General features: G+C 43.3%; 1 protein-coding gene across 4 annotated transcripts in view; it reads left to right on the top strand.

The window, feature by feature from the left end:
- ASB3 (ankyrin repeat and SOCS box containing 3) overlaps nucleotides 1–24,979 on the top strand; it is a 103,769-nt gene that overhangs the window by 47,463 nt on the left and 31,327 nt on the right. For all 4 annotated transcript variants that reach the window (XM_028139919.2, XM_054728282.1, XM_054728280.1 and 1 more), the window contains exons 4-7: nucleotides 14,196–14,308; nucleotides 14,874–15,009; nucleotides 19,961–20,138; nucleotides 24,303–24,500. In XM_028139919.2, the coding sequence (XP_027995720.1) occupies nucleotides 14,196–14,308; nucleotides 14,874–15,009; nucleotides 19,961–20,138; nucleotides 24,303–24,500 (625 nt within the window). The remainder of the gene's footprint in view (nucleotides 1–14,195; nucleotides 14,309–14,873; nucleotides 15,010–19,960; nucleotides 20,139–24,302; nucleotides 24,501–24,979) is intronic.

Genomic DNA, 24,979 nt, shown 5'->3' with positions numbered 1-24,979 from the left:
TAAATGGTAGGGAGTTAAAGCCACATTCCTGATTAGCTAGTTTTCCTTTTGACTCAGGCTTTTTGGGTGTGAGTGTATTTAGCTATTATCTTTCACCAGTTAGTGGACAATACAGCTTCCCTTCTGTAGAAGCAGAGACCAACTACTCTTAAAATATAGCTTCTTTGTTTAGACCCCACTCTTTCTGACTTGCAGACTTGACCTGGGCCCAGAGAAGTCCTGCTGTCAGCGCATGGATCTATCCTCTGCTGAGAACTTATATTTTGCATTTCAGAGGGAGCCTCTCACCTTTGAGAAGTTTACTTTGCCAGCTCTTTGTCAGACATCCATCTGAGACATGGTCTCTTCCCTTCCTCCCACAAATACCCAGGATTGACCTCCATTTTCTGGGGGGGGAGCACTTTTACCTACTTTTGATGGGGAGTTTTAGCTGGATCCTAGTTTTGCTAAGAATGGAGGGTGTGTTTTTATTTCTTCCTTGCTGATCTTGGACTAATTGCTTTTGGATGCTTTCTAAGAAGAGTAAGGGGGAATATTTACTTTATGCTACATTAAAATTGAAAGTCCATATTAATTTTTAAAGTAAACAAAAAAGTTTTGATCTCAGTGTTTTGCAATAATTTAATATTCTGCTCTATGGTAGAATAACCTAGATGAGCTCTTCGTCAGCCCCTCCCCACTTATACAGTGTGATCCTTGTTCTCTTTAGGTATCATAGAGCAGTGTTACTCAAAATGTCAGTGTATTGATATAAGGGGCTTGAGCCAGAATATATATCAGTGTACTGCTTCCTTCATCAAAGAAATCTTGTTTCAAGAAAAATGTCTGCTGAACTAAACAGTGTGCTCAGGGACATCAGTGATTGACATTCTGGTCTAAACTTCTTACCTCATTGAAGACTGGTAGCAGTTTGCAGATTGACAGCCAGTCTATGAACGATATTGAGTATCACTGCTGTACAATACCTATGTGTGACAATCAAATTGGATCATTGCATAGCTAATCCAATTGTCTCTTCATTCTTCATAATAATTATTGCTATTGGCCCATTAATTGTAAGTGATCATCACTGGTTAGAATGACTGAAATATAAGTGTTGCTCCTGTGTAAATAGGAGTCCTTGGGATGAAGACTAATTTGCCATGTACTTTTTCTCTGATAGGGATTCCTCAGTGTAATGATTTTTTTTCTCTAAGTCATAATATGGAGATCAGACCTACAGAGGTGGCTCCTAGTAGGAGAATACTGCTATACGAATGCTTTAAAAACGGGAATTGAGTCATTATAGAAAGTGGTAGGATCCAGTGTTGTAGCTCTAGAAGAAGTAAGTTTAACACTGTGCTATCCTAAATCAAATATTTCTCTTGATTCTGTTGCTGGGGAGACATGGAAAAAATCAATATATAAGATATTAATATGCTTTTTGTGTTTTAAGAACTTTCATGTGATAGATGGATATGTTTTTCTGGATATGATTTCTGATGTCTATCTAATTGGCCATTAGACTTTTCTCTGTCAGAAACCACGAGTCATGCCATGTTGTCAGTGGTAGCATGTAGAATTGGATTGGGGTATTCCTGACATCTTTTTTGTTACATTCCTATTATAATGAATTTTATGAGGTCATGGTTTTTCCCATCTGAAACATCTTTAAGATTAAGATTGTTAGTCCTTGGGCAGATATGAGGTACTTTATAAGAAAGAATGTAACTTTATCATACTATTAGACAAAACTTTTCTAAATATCAATAAAATATTATGTTTCAATTTAAAGATTCATGGCTGAGATTCATTCTAGGAATCTATCTGAATATATAGAATGGTTTGAAATTATGTACATATTCTTAATGGAAAAGCCCTACTTTATAATCATTTTGATTACAAACTTTAATTATGAAATGAGTAACTGTGGACAATCCTACATACCCAGTGACATTCTTTAAATAATTCTACATCCTTGCCAGTCACATTGCCAATGTGAAGGGTTGCAAACTAATGTATTCTGTCAATGGAGTTAGTATAGAACTTGAGTAGTTCTTCTGTCTTGGATATAGTTAAAGCCTTGAGAAAATATATATCCTGGAGTCACATAGAATAAATTAGCAACACTAGGAAAAAAAAAATCTCTGTTCATTGCAGTCTAGTTTCTTTTCTAGTGCCACCAGATGTCAGTATAACCACAGGACCGGACAAGTATTGCAATAGATAAATGGCTTATGAACATTCTTTTTGCTTCATGAAAGAGGTAGGGAATAAAGTTTTATATGAATTAGGTATACAATGCAAAGATTATTTTATTGTTGAATTGTGTAGAAAAATGAAGAGCATAATGGAGAATAGAGCTCATATGGAACTTAAAAAAGAAGAGATACAGTTAAACATCCTATATAATAAAAGGCTAATAGACCAAATGGTGGAACAACTGAACAACCAATTGCTATGACGTGTGCTGACCACCAGGGGGTGTGCATGAAACATGGCGGGCATTGGCAGCAGGCAGCAGAGCACAGAATATGGCGGGCATCGGCTGTGGCGGGATTGTGGAGCAGGTGAGGGGCACCAGACCAAGGCAGGGTGCCAGTTGCTGTCATCGGGGCAAGCCTCTAGTGGTCACTGAAAATTCTTTGCTACTGTGTGCCGTTGTCCCGCCTAGTGCTCGCACCCGCTGCCAGCACCAGAGCCGCCGCTTGCACCCTCTGTTGGTGCCTGGTGCTGGCCCCGATTGCCCCTCAGGGCTTCTCCACCTCCACCTGCTCCTGAGGGACGATAGGGGCTGGCAGCAGCCTCTCTCGCACCTGCTGCTGACGATGGCCCTGCTCGCACCTGCTGCCGGCACTGGAGCTGCAGCTTGCACCCACTGCCAGCACCGGACCCACTCACACCCGCAGCTGGCACCGGAGCTGCTGCTCACACCTGCTGCCGTTGCCTGGTGCCAGTCCCCATCGCTCGGTGCCGTCAGTGGGTGTGAGCGGCGGCTGCAGTCCCAAATCGCCCCCTGAGGGCTTTTTCACCTCCCCCTGCTCTTGAGGGGCAATCGGGGCAGCAGCTGCTGCCTGTACCCACTGATGGCACCGGCCCCACTCGCACCCGCTGCTGGCACTGGCCCCAGTTGCTCCGCACCATCAGTGGGTGTGAGCGGGGCTGGTGCTGTCAGCGCGTGGGAATGGTGGTGGCAGGAGGGGGCGCTGACAGCAGACAAGGGCCTGGGGGCCGCAGTGGAAAGGGCTGGGGGAGCACGGAGGATGGGCCAAGACCTGCCCCTGTGCCCACCACAGCCTTGCGGCCTATAGTTCCTTTCAAGGTGCACGAATTTGTGCACTGGGCCCCTAGTTCATATATAAATTAAATGTACTAATGGAATATGTAGGTGATCTCTGACACTCACCAAAACCAGCAACTGAGCTGATGAGCAGTCTGTGGTTACATCTAGTTTATAGATGTAAAAGTCCGGTCACTGATTTGCATTCGGTACAAAACTTACCTACAGTAGTTCCCTAGAACACAGTCACATTAGGCATTTTTCCAAAAGAGCATTCAGTAGGATAATTACATTTAAAAAATTTCTTTAGTGAATGCTCTATTAAATAATGATCATTGTTTACTATTCCTAGTTAGAGTTACCATTACATATAAGTGATAGGTCTGCCATTTTTTTCAGATGAGAATCCTACATTGAGTCCATGCCTAGTCTTCATGTGGCCTTGTGATTACTCAATGTGTTACATGCCTCAGTGCAACTGAGTGTTGACTCTGGTTAGATGTTTTGTGTGGGTCGAAGCCTGTTTCCAGTTTTTTAATTTCTTCTTTAAAAAAATATTTTTGTTATGGTATGTTTTCTTCTTTTTACCTCTAATTTAGGGAATGTAAACACTTGTTTCTTCAAAGATATAAAATGTCCCCTAGAAATTATTGCAGGAAATGATGTTCTCATGTCATTCTTGCTATCTTAGACTTTTGTTCTTACAAAGGTTTCATCAGTGCTATAATGACTTGTTTTGAAAGGAGCAGCGTCCGTACCCTCAGAGCTGGTTTTTCTTTTCTATTCTCAGTTGGAGTTTTATAGATAATACCTGTTTGGATTGAAGGAAGGAAAGCCTTTCTCCCATCTCTCTGTGTGCCTTCCAAAGTGGGGTATTTTATTTCATTTTTATTCTTTATCCTTGGTTTCTGGTCTCTATTTGATGCCAGAGTAATACCAGATCGTACAATTCTGCTTTCTTTTTCTCTTTGGTAATCCACAGTACCTTTCTAGGTTTGTTCTAGAATTACTCATTTCCTTTCTTTCCTTGAATACTTACCCAAAGCCATAGGAGCATAATTAATGGCCTGGCTCCCAGTCCAAGTAGCCAGACATGTATCTTGGAGGTAGATATGCTTAGGATTCTAGGATAAATTCCAATTAGTTAAAATTTAAACTCTAGACCAGTACTATTCAATAGAACTTAGAAATATCCTGTATCTACACTGTTTAATATGACAGTCACTAGCCACATGTGGCTCTTGAGTACTTACTTCAAATGTGGCTGGTTTGATTGAGGTACTAAAATTTAAATTTAAATAGCCACATGTGGCTAGTGGCTTCTCTCTTGGCGAGTGCAGCTCTCCATACATCCTTTATTGTGCAGTAGTCCTCTTCTATTTTTGAAGCATTTGTCTCCTCTGCCCTAGCATGCAATACCAGGTGGGTTCCATGAAGAGAGACAAGGGAGCAAAAAATCACCAGCTTAGTCAATCAACTTTGCTCATCAATGGGATGGTAGAAGTTGTAGCTGATTTTCCCTCACCTGCAATTGATTAAGTGATCAGCAGGGATCTGTACTTGATTCTTTCTTTTGAGGGCTTACCATCTAATTGGGGCTAGTATAATAACCAGAATTCAAGGAAAACTATAAGTGCCATACGAGGCACAAAGTGTTATGAAGGTGAGCCTGTTCCTAATTATTGTTATCTTTCTGTGTTAAGATTCATCTACTTCCTTATCTCTTTTCCCTCTCCCTGTTTCTTTAGGTTTTAAAGCATTTTTTTAATTAACATACAAATGTGACCTTAAAATAACATTTTAAGAAAGTAGGACAGTGTTCAGTTAGATTTTTATTCTGATACTAGGGGCCCGGTGCACGAAATTCGTGCACTGGTGGGAGGGAGGGGGTAGGGGGGGTGTGCCCCTCAGCCCAATCTGCACCCTCTTCAATCTGGAACCCCTCAGGGGATGTCCAATTTCCAGCAGTCGGACATCCCTCTCACAATCTGGAACCGCTGGCTCCTAACCACTTACCTGCCTGCCTGCCTGATTGTCCCTAACCCCACTGCCTGCCTGCCTGCTCGCCCCTACCTTGATCTCCTGCCAGCCTGATTGCCCCTACCTTGCCCTCCCCTATCAGCCTGATCACCCCAAACTGCCTGTGCCTTGGCCCCCCGTCTGGCCTCCCTCTGGAGGCACCACCCCCATAACCCCAATGCTGCTGCCACTGCAGGTGGTTATGGCTGCCTGAGCCTTGGCCTCTGTAGCCACTGCGGCTTTGTCTGGAAAGATGTCCAGAAGACAACCACTCTAATTAGCATATTACCCTTTTATTAGTATAGATTTGGGGACCATTACAACCACGCAGAACTTGAAGAAAACACATGGCCCTGGTCAGTTTGGCTTAATGGAGAGAGCATCGGCCTGTGGACTGAAGAGTCCAGGTTTGATTCTGATCAGGGGCACACATGCCTGGGTTTCGGGCTCAATCCCCAGTAAGGGACCTGTGGGCGGCAGCTGATCAGTGATTCTTTTTTTTTTTTTTTAAATATATTTTATTGATTTTTCACAGAGAGGAAGGGAGAGGGATAGAGAGCTAGAAACATCGATGAGAGAGAAACATCTACCAGCTGCTTCCTGCACACCCCCCACCGGGGTATGTGCCCTCAACCAATGTACATGCCCTTAACCGGAATCGAACCTGGGACCTTCCAGTCCACAGAACGACGCTTTATCCACTGAGCCAAACCAGTTTCGGCTGATCAGTGATTCTTATCATTGATGTTTCTATCTCTCTCTCCCTCTCCCTTTCTGAAATTTTAAAAATATATATATATTTTAAAGAAAACACATGATCTTCACTTTGGGCTTTGTCATCTTACAATATCCTTTGTGCAGTGTTTTAACTTCCCTCAACTTTCCTTTACCCACCTTTAAAGTGCAATCTATTTTGGGGAAGATGATCAGGAAAGTGATTCCAGTGGGTAGAAGTTTTTTTTGGAGGGGATGGGTCACGAAGATATTTAAAAATTGAGCATGGTGATGGTTGTACCACTCTGAATTTACTTTAAAAAACCAGTTCATTGTACACTTTAGGTGACATGTACAGTATATGGGTTATATCTCAACAATGCTGTTCTTTTATTTCTTTTTAAATAAAGACCAGTCTTATAATCAGTTGCAGGTGTTTTCAGAGGCCCCTCAAGATTTGCTTACCATGTCCCAAATCATGGCTGTGATTCCAAGTTGCCTCCAGTCCTGGTGGATCTGGATGGTGTGGTTTGCAAAGGAGAAGGTGGCAAGAGGCTTAGGGAATTTCGGCAACCCCATTCCCCCGGTCTCCTCATAGGGCACCAGGGCCATTCCCACTGTGCCAGCTCTGCTCCCTTTAACCTGTTGGGCAAAAGAATCCTGCGTGCTCTGGCCAGAAAGTGCATTCTTTCTTAGCTGGCCCCCATGCTTTTTTAAAGGTCGTTTTATGGATTCAAAAGAATAAACAGAGATGTGGAAAGCTTTTGTCAAGGCAGACACCCAGGGAGCGCCGGGCTCGGCCCGGACAGCCCCCCGGGTGGCAATCGCCATGCTGACACCCGGGGAGCGCCGGGCTCGGCCCGGACACGCCCCCAGGGTGGCGATCGCCCCCGGGACACCCACGGAGCGCCGGGCTCGGCCCGGACACGCCCCCGGGGTGGCGATCGCCCCCGGGACACCCACGGAGCGCCGGGCTCGGCCCGGACACGCCCCCTGGGTGGCGATTGCCCCTCGGCCCGGACAGCCCCCCGGGTGGCGATCGCCATGCTGACACCCACAGAGCGCCGGGCTCGGCCCGGACAGCCCCCCGGGTGGCGATCGCCATGCTGACACCCACGGAGCGCCGGGCTCGGCCCGGACAGCCCCCCGGGTGGCGATCGCCATGCTGACACCCACGGAGCGCCGGGCTCGGCCCGGACAGCCCCCCGGGTGGCGATCGCCATGCTGACACCCGGGGAGCGCCGGGCTCGGCCCGGACACGCCCCCGGGGTGGCGATCGCCCCCGGGACACCCACGGAGCGCCGGGCTCGGCCCGGACACGCCCCCGGGGTGGCGATCGCCATGCGGACACCCGGGGAGCGCCGGGCTCGGCCCGGACACGCCCCCGGGGTGGCGATTACCATGCGGACACCCGGGGAGCGCCGGGCTCGGCACGGACAGCCCCCCGGGTGGCGATCGCCATGCTGACACCCAGGGAGCGCCGGGCTCGGCCCGGACACGCCCCCGGGGTGGCGATCGCCCCCGGGACACCCGGGGAGCGCCGGGCTCGGCCCGGACACGCCTTCGGGGTGGCGATCGCCCCCGGGACACCCGGGGAGCGCCGGGCTCAGCCCTGACACGCCCCCTGGGTGGCGATCGCCATGCGGACACCCGGGGAGCGCCGGGCTCGGCCCGGACAGCCCCCCGGGTGGCGATCGCCATGCTGACACCTGGGGAGCGCCGGGCTCGGCCCGGACATGCCCCCGGGGTGGCGATCGCCCCCGGGACACCCACGGAGCGCCGGGCTCGGCCCGGACAGCCCCCCGGGTGGCGATCGCCATGCTGACACCCACGGAGCGCCGGGCTCGGCCCGGACAGCCCCCCGGGTGGCGATCGCCATGTGGACACCCATGGAGCGCCGGGCTCGGCCCGGACAGCCCCCCGGGGTGGCGATCGCCCCCGGGACACCCACGGAGCGCCGGGCTCGGCCCGGACAGCCCCCCGGGTGGCGATCGCCATGCTGACACCCACGGAGCGCCGGGCTCGGCCCGGACACGCCCCCCAGGCGGACACCCGGGGAGCGCCGGGCTCGGCCCGGACAGCCCCCCGGGTGGCGATCGCCATGCTGACACCCGGGGAGCGCCGGGCTCGGCCCGACACGCCCCCCCTGTGGCGATCGCCAAGCGGATCCCCGGAACTTACAGGATTGGGCGCAGCCATCTTGGTCTTCCCAACGGCCGGATGGGCCACCCGGAGTCCCGCCCCCAGCCTCTGGCAGGCCCAATCATGGGCATAGCGGAGGTGCGGTCAATTTGCATGTTTCTCTATTATAAGGTAAGATGTTTTTTAAAATTCACACTTATACATGTTAGGAATGTTTCAGATACTTGGTATGTGTTTTTGGAATTCCCATTTGAAATTCTCTTCAAAATTGGTGGCAACTTTTTTTTTTTAACTTCATGGACAATTTCAAAAGTATAGAGAAAAGTATAATAAATTGCCATGTACCTAACACCCAACTTCAATAGTTATCACTTTCATTTACATAGACTGAAGTTATAGCAAGTACAGTGTCTTCTTCTAAAGCACTGCGGTTTGCTGATTTTCTGGGATCTGTAAGTCAATATGGCTTTTTAAAATCAAATTTTGGAAAGTCCCAGCCATTATTTCTTCAGATATATTTTTTTCTGTCCCATTCTTACTCTTCTCCTTTTTGGATTACACGTATGTTGCACTGTTTGATGTTATCCCATAGGTCTGAACGGTTGATTTCTTCAGACTTTTTTCCTGTCAGTTTTTTAGATTGGATGATTTACATCAATGTCTTTTACATTCGCTGACTTTTCTACCATTTCATTTTTTCAGTTCTAGAATTTTCATTTGCTTCTTTTTTTTTAAAACTTCACTTCTCCATTGAGATTCTCTATGTTAACATATCTGTATACCATATTTATTAAAAATAAAATATTTGGCCCTGACTGGTTTGGCTCAGTGGATAGAGCGTCGGCCTGCGGACTGAAGGGCCCCGGGTTCGATTCCGGTCATGGGCATGTACCTTGGTTTCGGGCACATCCCCAGTAGGGGGTATGCAGGAGGCAGCTGATCAATGTTTCTCTCTCATCGATGTTTCTAACTCTCTATCCCTCTCCCTTCCTCTCTGTAAAAAATCAATAAAATATATTTTAAAAAATAAAAATAAAATAATATTTGGCCCTAACTGGTTTGGCTCAGTGGATAGAGCGTCAGCCTACGGACTCAAGGGTTCCAGGTTTGATTCCAGTCAAGGGCATGTACCTTGGTTGCAGGCACATACCCAGTAGGGAGTGTGCAGGAGGCAGCTGATCGATGTTTCTCTCTCATCAATGTTTCTAACTCTCTATCCCTTTCCCTTCCTCTCTGTAAAAAAATCAATAAAATACATTAAAAAATATTTGAACTTATTTTCCTTAACATTTTAAAGCATTTTAAAGCTGTTATGCTGCTTTAGTTGATCTGTTCAGTCCAATATATGGGCCATCTTGGGGTCAGTTTCTATTGCCTACTTCTTGACTTGTATATTGGATATTGTGGATAGTATGTTATAGAGACTTGAATTCTGTAATCTCCCTCTGAGAAATGCTGATTTTTACTTTCTTAGTAGGCAGGTCATTTACTGGCTTATCACCTTGAACTTGTTTTTAGGTTTGGTTTTATGTTTTGTTAGACTAGATCCGTGGAGAGCTTAAGATGTTTCCCAAGCCAGTTTAACTTGGTGGGACTCAACTCTCAACCTCTGCCTCCTTCCTGGTCTTGTCAGGGCTTCTTTTAGGTGTAATTAGAGCAGATCTCGAGTTGGCCTTATCTGAAATGTGATCCTAACTCTTAGGGCTCTGCCTTTTGGGTGTCTCAGCTGGATTCCAGGGTATTAATGAGGTTCTGTGATTTCGCAGAAGACCTGAATAGAACTTCTAAGAGTTCCATTGTCTCCCAGCACTGTTTGACCTCTAGTTACCTCTGTTTCATTTTGAACCCTTTAGTGGTTCTCTTGTAGGCTTTCATCTTGCCTTACAGATGTACAGCCCAGATCACAGCCAAGGGTTTTAGAGAACTTCCACACTGGGGGCCTCCTGTCTGCATGGTTCTCTTTTCTCGGGCCTTGTCCACAGATTTCAACTACTTAAACTCTAATTTCTGCCTCCTTAGCTCGGTGGACTGCTGTGCTCTGCGTGGACTATTTCCTCTGCATGAAGTCAACCTTACCCTTGCTCTGCTTAGACTTTAGCTCACTACATACACCATTATCAAGAAACGTCCCCAGGCAGAGAACTGAGGCAATCACAGTGCTCGCCTCATATGTTTTCCTCCTCTGCCTGTTGTTTAATGCCAGAAAAAGTTGTCTCTATATATTTTGTCCACTCTTAAGATAGTTTATGGTGGGATGGCTAATTTAGTACCAATTATGTTGTTATAGCCAGCAGTGTAATTCCAAAGCCTATTCAGTTTGGAGAGGGAATGTTTTTTTTTTAATAAAACTATCTTCTTTAATTTAGACATTTTTTCCTCCCATTCATCCAGTCAACGATTATTTATTGCCTATCTCCTGTCTATGATTGGCACTGGGCATATAAGGGGGATGAGATACAGTTTCTTTCCTCAAGGAGAATACTTCTTAGTGGATTAGGTGGCCAACAAATAGGAAGCTTGAGTCTGTTTTTTAAAAAAATAAACTTCTATTGATATATAACATATGTTGTTATAGTATGGTTCCTTCTTCTCCTTCCAATGTGGTAAATCTATATTATAAAAGGCCCATGGCCTTAATGCCGTAAGGACCACCAGGAGGTGCATTGAGCACCTCCCCTCTCGCTGTGGGTGGGGCAGGGCAGGGCGCAAGCTACTAGTGGCGGAGGCAGAGGGCTACGAGCGGCGGAGGGCGGAGCAGCGAGCTAAGAGCAGTGATGGGCGTGGCGGCCAGCTGAGGCAAGAGGAAGCGAGCTACTCTCACACGATTTCTCATGCGCTGGGCCTCTAGTTACTGGTATATAAGGACAAAGAAGCTTAATCCATCTTTCCAAAGGAGAGGCTTTGGTAGTAGATGCAAGCTCTAAATAACTTTTGTAAACCACCATTTCTTAATTATTAACCATTAAGTTTGTATTAGTTTGAAATAATTAGTAAGAGCTATAAAAATGTTATTTACCTGCTCATGTGTTTGTTTTACTAGAGTTCCAGAAATCAGATATCTTAATGTACTTATGATATTAAAGTGAAAACAACTTTTGTCTCTGACTTCATAGTGTACTTAATAATCAAAACACATTTTTCCAACTTTCATTTTTATAAGGTCAGGTTAACTCATGAAAAACAAACTTATCTTCATCCTGTTTCATATATCACCACTGACAACCTGATAATCTTCAGCTCAGGGTCTGGCTATAGAATGATTTTTGCCAGCAATCACTGATAATGATATATGAATTGGATATGAAACAGATTTTCTTCCTTTTCTATTATGACCTCCATCCAAAATTAGATTGACTTTAGATTGATTATAGAAAAATAACAGCTTGAAAAACTGTTGTTTTTTCCCCTAGTAAAATGCCCTTGAATGTTAACTTAGAAATAAGATTTATTGAACTTCTTCTACAGTGGTACTATCTCAGCCATGGTGGTTAAATTTCTGAAACCTCCCAGGATAAGAAAATTTTTCAGTAAAGAACTTTTGACAATTCTTATGAAGGAAATAAGTATAAATTCAATATGCAAAGTTAAGAGAATATCAATGGCATGTTATCTTCAATAATAATGAGTAAATTTATTATTTTATACTTTGAAGTATTTTATTTTTCTATTGTTACATCTGTATTAGCATTTTTCAAGTCTGGCCCTTAATCCGAATGTTTGGTGCCTCTCTAATATTTAACTGAGAATTGATGATTCCTGCCTCCTACTGCAGTAGAAGATTCAGAAAAACTATATACTTGAAATAAAATAAAAAATCTTATTTGTTTTTCTTTCCTGTTACCAAGAACATGAAGTCAAACTTTATACACTCTCTGCTCTCTCTTTTTATAGATGCTGATATTTATCCAAACTTATAATTCTAACAAGTCATTGTAATAGCCTTATTCAGACCTACAACATTTACAATATACCTAATTTACTCAATGGTGTATGGTTATGTGTGTAACATTTTATTAAGCACTGTATAGCTGTCTTCTGGCTTTTTTTTTTCTTTCATTAACTCCAGAGTACTGCCACCTTCATAGCAGAAAGTTTTGTGGTAGGTAGCATTCTGGAAAGTTTGGCCCCACGTGTTTGTTCTGTCAACTTAAATAGCATTACACCTATATTTACCCTCACTAGTTAGGATTTATAAACTGTTACATGTACATGATATTAGACTACACATATCTTGTACTAGTGTTAAATTAGATATATGTAAAATAAAGTAGAATAATTTCCTGCAACTAGTAAAAGGGCACATGATTTTTAGGTATTTAGAGGCATGCAAACTATTCCTTCAAAGGATCTACCTTACCAGCAACTTGGGAGCCATTATTATTATTATTATTATTTTTAATATATATTTTATTGATTTTTTACAGAGAGGAAGAGTGAGGGATAGAGAGTTAGAAACATCGATGAGAGAGAAACATCTACCAGCTGCCTCTTGCACACTCCCTACTAGGGGTGTGCCCGCAACCAAGGTACATGCCCTTGACCGGAATCGAACCTGGGACCCTTGAATCCGCAGGCTGACGCTCTATCCACTGAGCCAAACCGGTTTCGGCCATTATTATTTTTTAATTTATTTTTTAAATTAAGTGTATTGGGATGACATTGATTAGTAACATTGCATAGTTTCAAACGTACAATTCAATAATAATACATCTGGATATCGCATTATGTGTTCACCACTCAAAGTCTAGTCTCCCTCCATCACCATAAATTTTGCCCCTTAAACTCTTTATCCTGCCCCCCTCTGGTAACTACCCATCTGTAGACTATCTGCGTTTGTTTGTTGCTTTCTATTTTATATCCTACATATGAGTGAAATCACATGGTTCTTGTCCTTTTCCATCTTATTTATTTTGCTTAGCATGATACTGCCTCAAGATCAATCCATGTCGTTACACATAGCAGTATTTCATTCTTTCTTATTGGCTGAGTAGTATTCTATTGTGTGTATGAACCACATCCTCTTTAATCATTCATCGGAAGATACTTAGGTTTTTTCTATGTCTTTGTTACTGTGCATAATGCTGCAATGAACATAGGAGTTTATATATCCTTACGAATAAACATTTTCAAAAATTTTAGGTAGATGCCAGGAAGAGAATTGCTGGGTTCTTAATTTCTGGAGGAACCTCCAATACTGTTTTCCAAAGTGGGAGTCATTAGTTTCAGTTACTATAGTTAAGTAAAGTGCACTTCTTTAGCAACACTCTTCAGTTTCTCTAGAGTCCCCTTTTAATTCAAATAAGCAAAGTTTTTCTGTATTTTTAATTTTAACAATAATTGCTGTTTATGATGTCAAAAATATCTAAGATGCAGATCTTGCACTATTGCTCCTTCAACCGTCAGTAACTTTTGTCATTTTATTTTTTTTTAAATATATTTTTATTGATTTCAGAGAGGAAGGGAGAGGGAGAGAGAGATAGAAACATCAATGATGACAGAGAATCATTGATTGGCTGCTTCCTGCACGCCCCACACTGGGGATCAAGCCTGCAACCCGGGCATGTGCCCTGACCAGGAATTGAACCGATGACCTCTTGTTTCCTGGGCCGACGCTCAACTGCTGAGCCACACCCAGCTGGGCTGTCATTTTTGATCAAATGGTAATGATAGGAAACCTTTCAATCCTTGTGAGACTGTATCTCCTGACCTGTTCATCCCATTCTCCCCTCAATAGCATTTTAACAAAATGGAAGCATATTGTCTTCATTATTAGACAGAATAAATGTTTCTTCTTGCTTCCATTTACTCTATCTTTTAAAATATAATTGGAGATAATTTGTACTTGCACAGAAAGGATGTATATATTAATGGGTTTGGCCTAAGACAATTGTGATAAATGTTTTGGCATTGCATAGGGAGTATGTGTTTTGAGTTGTTGATAGGAATGGTCACAGCATTGTGAGTTTCGAGGTGAATAAATGATGAGAATATCACCAAAGTGTCCAGCCCTACAAACATGACTTTCTACTGACAGTAATTTTTTTTGACTGCTATATTGCAGCTGTTGAAAATGGACGGATGGATGTGTTAAGGCTGTTGCTTCGATATGGAGCAAATGTTAATGGATCCCATTCTATGTGTGGATGGAATGCCCTGCACCAGGCTACTTTTCAGGTAACTTCTGAATTTATTATTTCATCTTCATGTAAATTGTATGTTTTACCCTTTTAAAATGACAGTTCTATACAGTTTTTACTTCCCACTTGTCTGTGATTTATGATGGTTAGTGCAGTACAGAAAAGGCAGTCTAAATGCTAATGATCATTCTGAATAAACCAACTGCTCTAGTAGTATCAGCAGCTTTAGGTGACAGGGATTATCTAAGGTTTCAAATGTTGATAGCATAGTTAAGAGACCATCAGAATACTTGGGATATAAATTGATAAGGAGCAATGACTTACTCTATGTATAGCAGTGTGTTTAGAAACTATGATAGCTCCTTTTGCAGGATTTTTATAAGGATTATAATTCCTAGAGATCAGTGTTTCATCTATTAATGTTTAATGGGTTTGTAAAGGTATAGAATAATCTGATAGTTTAAGACTTCCTTCCCAAAATCCAACTTTCTAAAAAGAGGTTTTCCTTTATAGAGGATAAAAACAAACTGAACAAAACACAACAATAGGAAAAGAGATACCTTCTGTTTTCTCCTTATTTAAAATATGAATCTGTGCTTTAGGAAAATACTGAGATCATAAAATTGCTTCTTAAAAGAGGAGCAAGCAAGGAATGCCAGGATGACTTTGGAATCACACCTTTATTTGTGGCTGCTCAGTATGGCAAGCTAGAAAGTCTGAGCATACTTATTTCATCAGGTAAGATTAACCCATTAGCCTTTGCACTTTAAAGATCATGAGTTTTAACTGTATGTCTTCCTAGGAGGAAGAATTCTTGATCAGATATAAATCAGTTTGTGAAATTTATGGTTTTATGTTAGTGGTAAATAAGAGTACATACAAGTTTATTTATTTATATTTTTATTTTTGTTAATCCTCACCCAAGGATATTTCTTTCCTTTTTTTTTAAAAGAGAGAATGGAAGGGAGGGAGGGAGAGGGAGAAACATTGATGTATAGAGAGACACATCAATTGGTTGCCTCCCACATGTGCCCCCATGGAAGCTGGGATCGAACCTGGAACTGGGTACGTGCCCTTGACTGGGAATTGAACCCGAGACCCTTCAGTGCATGGCCAATGCTCCAACCACTGAGAAACACTGGCCAGGGCTACAAGTTGATTTATAAGCCTGGTTACTTAGTGTCTATTACTAACATAATGCAATGTACAGCTACTAATTTATCTGAGAAGAGCATAATGTTCTATCATTAGAACAGGTTTATTGAAAGCTGAATCATGGGGCTGTCCTTTCTTATAGGGACCTGAGCAGTTAAAACTTTCTACAGTAGAAGACTATATTAAGATTAATTTATTTATTATGTAGCTATTTTGTATATTAAGCCTTTGTGTTGTATGTTTCGATCAATTGTATGATTATTTAAATGGGTTTATTTCTAAGTATGTTTATACTTTATTGTGTTAATAGTAACATAAACCTGCTGAAGGCTTCTCCTTGGCAAACATTATATATTCAGCATTGTCAGAGAAGATGATGTTGGGGTGGCATTTTTACCCTGTGTGACACTTCTGTAACCAGAAACATTTGTTATGTAGGGTTTTTAAATTTCTTTAAACACCACTTATGCCCTCACGAGTGTTAACCTGACAAAGCACCATAGTTAGAGCAGAAGGGAAATACACCAGTTTTGCCATCAGGCAAATTAAAAAGTTTTTAAAAAATTACATTAAATATAAATGTTAAAAATACATTGTGCTTTTCATATACCTCCTATAATACCTGGGCTTTTAATAAATTACCTCCAAATATACAAAACAAAGCTTATTTATTTTTATTCATTTTAATTTTTTTTCAGAGAGAAAGGGAGAGGGAGAGAAACATCAATGATGAGAGAGAATCATTGATTGGCTGCCTCCTGCACGCCCCCTACTGGGGATTGAGCCTGCAACCTGGGCATGTGCCCTCGACCGGAATTGAACCCAGGACCCATCAGTCCATAAGCAGATGCTCTATCCACTGAACCAAACCGACTAGGGCACAAAGCTTATTTAGACATGAGTTTTAACTGTGTGTTTTCTTATTTGTATTTTCTCTTTATAAGTCTTCTAATACTCAAGTTGAAGTAGGAAACAAAATAAATATTCATTTAGTGCCAAATTAAGATATTTGTTACAGATATGAGTCTATAAATCTTATAGTTGAGGGGAATCTCCAAAATCATTTATTATTTTATTTTATTTTTTCTATCACCATTTATTCCCTCTATACCCTCTTCCACCTCCACTCACCCCACCCCACCCCACCTCCCCATCACCACACTGTTGTCCATGTCCATGAGTTCTCTCTACCCCCTGCCCCGATCATTTATGTAAACACTAGAGGCCCGGTGCACGAAATTTGTGCACGGGGGTCCCTCAGCCCGGCCTGTACCCTCTCCAGTCCGAGACCCCTTGGGGGATGTCCAACTGCCAATTGGACATCCCTCTCGCAATCTGGGACTGCTGGCTCCTAACTGCTCACCTGCCTGCCTGCCTGATTGCCCCTAACCACTCTGCCTGCCGGCCTGATCACCCCCAACTGCCTCCCCATGCTTGCCTGCTTGCCCCCAACTGCCCCCCGCCCCCTCCCCATCACTGGCTTGATCGCCCCTAACTGCCCCCCTGTCGTGTCCCAGGCCGGGGACACATGCAGGCAGTGTCAAGTAAGCGCTGGGCAGGGATGCACGCAGAAAGCATCACGTCAGCGCTGGGCGGGGATGCATGCAGGCAGGGTCATGTTAGCGCTGGGTAGGTCTCCGCCAGGGGCCTCCCCCAGGCCAGGCCGTGCAGAGGTCCTCCTGATGATGGATTGTGACGGCATGACGCAAGTCCCCGACGCTGCAAGTCCCCGCCTACCCACGCCTGCTGCTCACGTAGCTTGCTGATCTGTCGTTACGCGTGAGGGCGTCCTGACCAATTTGCATATTACCCTATTATTAGTATAGATATGTTTTTAGATTAAGAATTCCAGGCCCTGAGTGTGTAAGTGTCTTGCCAAAGATCTAGAAAGCATTTCTTGTCAGAATTAGGACTTGGACCCAGGCCTTCTGACTCTCATTTTCCTTCTTCTTCTATATGTTCTTTCTGAGGACTGTCCTGTTCAGTTTATGGCTCCCAGTCCCATAAATTCCATTATTAGTGTATAACTAAGATTTAGAATAAAATAGGTTAAACTGCACCTTAATGACTTTTCTCATGCAAAGCCTGTTTCCTAGGATGCTAAGCACCTATTGTTTTGCTTTGTTCTTTTTTTCTTCTTCTCTTCTCTGAATAGTTATGAACAGCAAGTTGAAAGGGTATGTAGGTATATTTATAATGTAACTATTTATGTTCCTAACCCCTTAATATGACTTTTCTTTTAGTGAATTGTGTGTCATTTTTTCTAAGTTTTCTACCTATAATTTCACAGGGACTGGTTTCTTATTCTTTCTGACACTTTGAAATTGTCAATGAAAATGAAACATTGCTTAAAAAAAGAGTTAAATAGGCTTCTTTCTTGACTTAGTCTTTTCTCAGTAATGGTGTCCACTGTTTAGCATCACCTTGTATTAAGATTCTACTTGTCTACACATGTTGAATGTTCAGTTGAAATTTCTGGAAGGTTTCATAAACTCATTTATGTTTTGCATAGTTTTTACCCATCTCATGGCCTTGGTTTATTAAAGGTCTATATATGGATAAAAAATAGTTCTTTCCCCCTTGGTAATGATGGTTTTCCCACTGAGATACATTTCAGAAATTTAAAAATTCTCACTATTATGTAATAACATCATAGGTAGGATATTTAACATGTTAATTGTCAATAATGAGAAAAGTTTGGGGAAGTGGCTATTTTTAAAAACTCTACAAATATTGAGGTTACTTTCAACCTCATATCTTTATATACTGATATCTAAATAATCTATTAGATAAATGCTTTTAAAAAATCAGCTCAGAAAATCATTTAAAAAGATCTTTTTATTGTAGGCTCTGGCATGCACTGGTCATGAAGAAAGAGAATATAATAGTCAATATTAGTTTTAAGGCATAGCCCCCATGTATATTATATCTACTGGAATTTTTAAAGAAAAATATGTGTTTATTGATTTCAGAGAGAGGAAGGTAGAGGGAGAGAGAGATAGAAACATCAATGATTAGAGAAAATCATTGATGGGCTACCTCCTGCATGCCTCATACTGGGATTCAAGTCCAAAACCTGGGCATGTGCCCTGATCAGGAGACAAACTGTGATCTCCTGGTTCATGGGTCAGTAATCAACCACTAAGCCACACTGGCTGGGAATTTTTTTTTTTATAAAACTTAGCCTGAATTTATTACTGACATCTACAAAGGTTCATAATTTAGGTTTTTTCCTTATCTTTTTCACCAATTATCAGAAATATTATCCATTTTAATGGTTTCCCTTTTATCTTTTTAAATGATTTATTGGAACCACAGAGTACTTATTGGAGGAGGAATTGGGATGAAATGAAGCCTTTGCTAACTAAGAATTTTGTTTTAATGTAAAAATGAATTCTAAAATATTAATAACTTGTTTTCTTGCCAAAATAAAAGCAAAAACAATTTACATGATTACCAACAAGTTAGGTAAATCAATATGTTTATAAAACAGTATCCACTGAGGGGAGGAAATTAGTTGTACAGTTGACCCTTGAACAATGTGGGGATTAAGGACTCTCACTTCTCTCCATGCACAGTTGAAAATCTGCATATAACTTTGACTCTCTCAAAACTTACTACTAATAGTCTACTATTGGCCAACAGCCTAACTGATAACATTAACAGTCGATTAATACATATTTTTTCTTTTATGTATTACATATACTGTATCCTTACAATAAATTAAGCTAGAGAAAGGAAACACTATTAAAATCAAAAGAGAAAATACATTGCCCATACCGTATTGTATTTATTGATATTGTGGCATTATATCATCCTATATAATAATAGAGGAATATTCAAATTGCCCGTTACACTGTAATGTCACAACGGATTGCAGGAGGCTGCCTGCACATGCGCAGTGGGGCGTTGCTCACGGAAGAAGGGAGGCGCCCGGAGGAAGCGGGACCATCCCATGGTCAGGAGGGCAGGGGTGAGAGCCCGTAGCGCCCCCCTCACCAGTCCTTTGCCACCCACTGCTCTTACTCAGAGCACCCCGCCGCCCACCTGCCAGGGGAAGGAGCAAAGTGCAGCTGGTGGGAGGCTTCTACGCTCTCCACCGGCGCCATGATAGGGCGGAGCCGCCCCATTGCTCTGGAGACGGGGCAGAAGCAGGGAGGCACCCGGAGAAGGCGGGACCAGTCCGAGGTGACTCAGACTGAGGGCGGGGCTTGAAGCTGCCAGAGAAGGCCAAAGGGGTCAGGGGCTGGGCCAGGCGCTCTGGAGCTCTGCGTGGAGAGGTTCAGGTGTCAAGGCAGGGCGGCGGGTGGGTGGGCAGGGCTGCGCGATTTCACGTGCTGGGCTCCTAGTCTGTTTATAAGATGGAAAAAATCTGCATGTAATTGGACTCGAGCAGTTCAAACCTGTATTGTTCAAAGGTCAGCTGTACTATGAAACCCTTTTAGGGAAGCTGCTTTGAAATTTATGTTTATTATCATGGTTTTTTTTGCCCCATAAATGAGGATCATCTGTTAAATGTTTTATTTTGTATTAGGTGCAAATGTCAATTGTCAAGCCTTGGATAAAGCTACTCCCTTGTTCATTGCTGCTCAAGAGGGCCACACAGAATGTGTGGAGCTTTTGCTGTCCAGTGGGGCAGATCCTAATCTCTACTGTAACGAGGACAGTTGGCAGTTACCTATTCATGCAGCCGCACAAATGGGCCATACAGAGTAAGTGTTAAAAATGGAAAATACAAATGCTTTCATGACTAAAAGGTAATAAGGAATAAGTCTTCTGGGCCAGACCTATTACCTCCAGACAAAATCCTTGTTATTCTCTTCACTAAATTGCTAATTGACTATGTCCACCCCCACATCTGATTCCCATGCCATCCATAGTTCCTCTTAATCATGGACTTTCCGAGTGTAAGGCAGGCACAGTGGCTGGAAATGGGGTGACCCTAGCAGCTTTCTCAGGGTGTTAAGTCTTCCCCCTGATTTCACAAGCTATGCCCATACTCTTCTGCTGTTCTCTAGTTTTATCCAAGGCATCTTTAGTTAACTATATGATAGCTTTATTCAACGTACTTAGCTTATCTCCTTGATCTCAGAAAGTTTTTGAGTTTGTGACCTCTGTTGGAGTCTAGTAATTCTTTTGTGTGTTCAGGACAGTTCTCCCATCTTGAACCCTTTGATTAGACTTCTGTTTATCTAGCCTTAGGTCCAAACCAGTATTTTTTCCTACTTATATTACTCTTCTTGGTAGCTAGAAGTTCTCATGAAATTTGGGGTATTTTCTGGAGAAAGACTAAAATATGGTTGGAACTCTCTGAAATTGGGGGTTCCAGGAATCTTGGAAGCTAATAATCTGGTTATACAGCCAGCAGCTTATCTTAATACTAGAGGCCCGGTGCACAAAATTTGTGCATGGGGGTGCGGGGGGAGGGGGGGTCCCTCAGCCCTGTCTTGGCCTGCAAAGACGCCAGCATCCCTCACCCCGGCCTCTAGCCAGAGGTTCCTCCCCTCCTTCTGCACAGCCTCTGGGAAGATGCTTGTCCTGGGGCCTCCTCAAGGCCCTGGCCCACGACGCCCTGCAGTTCGGGTACTCGGGGGCTTGGGCTTTCAGGTCTGGCTTCCTCACCTGGCATGGTGAGCATCAGCTGCCATGGGAGCCTTGCCTTAGGAGTCACCCCCTTGGACCATACTACTTGCGAGTGTGTGGGGGGGTGGCCTCGGTGGCAGTGATTTGATGTCTGTAGCATGCCTGCTGACACCCACCACCGCGGCGCCACACTGGTCCCGTCTGGACTGCTGGCAGGGGGCTTCCAGTCTGCGACTGGGGCTGATGGGCTGCGACTGGGGGCTGCAGGTGGAGGACCCCGGCACCCATAGGGCTGTCAGCATCAGGAACTGGAAAGATCCATTTTTCTCGTTCCTCCCCTGCCACGCAGATGCTGAGCTCCGGGCCCCACAGGCCCATTCACTCCCGCCACACAGCCGGCGGGGCGGGGACGTAGGCTCACTACCCCAGAGGCCCCTTCTGTGCCGCAGCACAGCCATGGCGCAGATGCTGAGCTCGCGCTGCCGCTGGCGACGCGAGCTCAGCGTCCCGCCAGCCCCATTCGGTCCCCCGTTCAGCGGTGATCGGGCCGGCGGGAGGCGTGGGCGGGGGTGGGGACTCGCGAGTCCCCACCGCTCCCCGCGCCTCCCGCCGGCCCCATTTGGTCCCAGCTCAGCGAGTCCCTGCCCCCCACTCCACTCACTGGCCCAATTGGCCACCCTGGCCACCCCAAGTCCCGCCCCCCCGCGCCTCCCGCCGGCCCAATTGTGGGCGTAGCAGAGTGATGGTTAATTTGCCTATTACCCTTTTATTATGTAGGATAAATTGGCACTGAATGGATTTTTAAAATATATGCTTACAGTTTTTAGAGTCATAATTCTACAAGTATAACTTCATAGCTATTGTTAGCATTATTTAATTTAAAAACAATAGTGAAATTGTCAGTATGTTTGCATAGAACATATTGTGCAATTTGGTTATTATGCTAATAGGTGGCATGGTATTTTACCATTTCTTTAGAGATATTTGTAGGCATGTTTGTGCCTCCTCTAAGAGTGTTTTTCCAACCCATTTAAAAAAAATCACACACATTATTAAGTTTAAAACATTTAAACAAATTGTTTATTTTAATATAATATTTAGGTTTTAAAATTTGGTATTTTTCTTTATTCTTGATTGTTTATTTAAACATAAATCTTAGGTACAATTATATTCTGAGTTTTAAATTGATACCAAAACTCTCTTGGAAATTTGTCCTCATATATTCTCAAATTTGAGAATTCTGTTTGTCTCTGATGATTTCCTCCATAGAATACCTCTAAGGTAAGTTCTATGAATATAAGTTCTTCAATACTATTGTTATCTTGGGCCTACCTTACATAAGGAAAAGAAAGTATCAGAGAGAAAGAATGTACTTTGGAGTAGCCCTGACTTTCTTTCCCCAGAAAAAGGGAGGATTTATTGGCTTTCATGATCTCTACTTTTATTTTATTTTATCTTTTTTTAATATATTTTATTGATTTTTTTTACAGAGAGGAAGAGAGAAGGATAGAGAGTTAGAAACATTGACGAGAGAGAAACATCGATCAGCTGCCTCTTGCACACCCCCTACTGGGGATGTGCCCGCAACCAAGGTACATGCCCTTGACCGGAATCGAACCTGGGACCCTTGAGTCTGCAGGCCGACGCTCTATCCACTGAGCCAAACCGGTTTCGGCTCTAGTTTTATTTTTAATTTTAGAAAAGTAGACTAGTCTTTTTTCTCTAGCTGACTGCTGGAGGTAAGTTTACAATAGAAAAAACCTCTGTTTTAATGATTTCCTTTATTCTCTGCTTATCAACCATTTTCTTTATAAATCTGCCTCAGTGTTTAAAGAGCTCATATTCTTTTTCAGAGAATAGGATGTTTTAGCAGAAATACTAATTTCCTCCTGATGAAAATACTATTCATTTCCTGTTACTTGCCATTTAAAAAAAATTCTTATTAAATAGAAAAATAAAACTTTAGTTTGTACTTTAAGAAGGAAACAATTACTTCTTGATACAAGTTTATATTTGCTATAATGAAGTTTGAAATAATTGATTAGAACATAAAATATCTCTCTATATAAAAGCCTAAGTGACCAAACAACCAGTCGACTGGTTGCTATAATGCACACTGACCACCAGGGGGAAGACACTCAACGCAGGAGCTTCCCCCTGGTGGTCAGTGCACTCCCACAGCGGGAGTGCCGCTCAGCTGACCGACCTGTCTCAGCGGCCCACCAGTCTGGCGGCAGCCACTCACTCCCTCAGTAGTCCTGCAGGTCAAATCTCCGAAAAATGGGCCACCAGCCTCCTGACAGACCACCAGCGTCCTGGAAGTCGGCCTTGGGCACCGTGGCCACTTCCCCTCCATAGACGTTCTGCAAAACAGAAACGATATAAAAGCAGCCACCAGGTGGCTCCTGACAACTGGTGCGAATGTCAGCAGGACGGATCTGGGTCCCGGGCCTGCAAGAGTGTCCCACTGCCTGCCTGGAGGGCCGATTGCATCCCAGCCCCCTGATCCACCTTGGGATGCAGGGCTCATGGCTGGCGAGCGCCACTGTGGTGTCGCGAGCTTCTTTTGATTGGGACTGAGTGGGCACGAGCCTGCGGCAGGCGCAATGGGGCTGGAATGAGCGGGAGCGGCAGGCAGGAGCAATAGGTGGCATTGGACTGCCGGTTTCCGCCCAATCCCTGCAGGCCATGCCGAGGGACCCCACCTGTGCACTAATTCGTGCACTGGGCCTCTAGTCTAACATAAAATTTGAATTTTAGCAATTACTGCCATAGTAGTAAGGTAAGAAATTACTGAAAAGTAAGAAAGGACAACCTGTTATCTACTTACTTATAGGAACACTAGAGGTCCAGTGCATGAAATTTGTGCACAGGTAGGGTCCCTAGCTCTGGCCGGCGATCAGGGCCGATCAGGGGCCTTCTGGCTGCTGGCCGGGGCCTTCCTTCATTCCACACCACCCCCTGGTGGTCAGCTCACGTCATAGCGAGCGATCGAACTCCCGGTCTCCCGGTCGAACTCCCAAGGGGACACTTTGCATATTAGCCTTTCATATATATAGATTATTTAATTCTGTTTCAGATCTATTTAAAGACCTTTGTATTAGGCAACAATAATAAGCATAACATTCTGGAGTATATAGTCTGTGATAACTTAGTATAGGTAGAAGCTATACTGAAGACAGACTTTTATTAAATAATTCAATGGGTGACTCTTAAATGTGTGCTGTAGAAATGTTACTTATATTTATGTGCATGTAAAAATATTAAATGCTTTTATATTCATGTATTTGCAGAATCTTGGCCTTGCTCATACCACTTACTAACCGGGTCTGTGACACTGGGCCAGACAAAGTGAGCCCTGTTTACTCGGCAGTGTTTGGAGGGCATGAAGACTGCCTAGAAATGCTACTCCAGCATGGCTATAGCCCTGATGCCCAGATGTGCCTTGTCTTTGGATTTAGTTCTCCACTCTGTATGGCTTTCCAAAAGGAGTATGTATATTTGCTATTTTTTTATTATTTTTTTCAATATGGAGATGCATTTCCAACTGATTTTCTTTTATGATGAAGTTTAATATCTCTTAGTGCTAAATTGTTAGCTTAAAAACAAACAGAAAAATCCCTCTATGATGTACCTTGTTAAAAGTACAGTAAAAATGAGGTGATAATGTCAGATTTTTTTTCCTTCCCTCTTTAGATCTGGATTATATTTTCAGTGTAGCAGTTTTAGAGAATACTTTCACTATATTAAATATATGTAGGAATTCTCAGATACCCTTGATCTCCAAAACAATTCAAGTGAAGTGGCCCTATAGAACATAATTGAAATCTGGTTTGATGACTTTAAAAGAGCTTATCAGCTATTTTTTATGTGTGGGAACTTATAATTGGACCAAATTAAAATTAGTAAGGAAGTTTTTTAGTAAGAAAAATCATTGAAAGATACTATTTGTAAGCCTGTAGGGAAAAAG

The sequence above is a fragment of the Eptesicus fuscus genome, chromosome 16 (genome assembly GCF_027574615.1).
Source record: "Eptesicus fuscus isolate TK198812 chromosome 16, DD_ASM_mEF_20220401, whole genome shotgun sequence".
NCBI lineage: Eukaryota > Metazoa > Chordata > Mammalia > Chiroptera > Vespertilionidae > Eptesicus > Eptesicus fuscus.
Note: the sequence above shows the minus strand (reverse complement) of the source record. Positions and strands in the feature narration are given on the sequence as shown.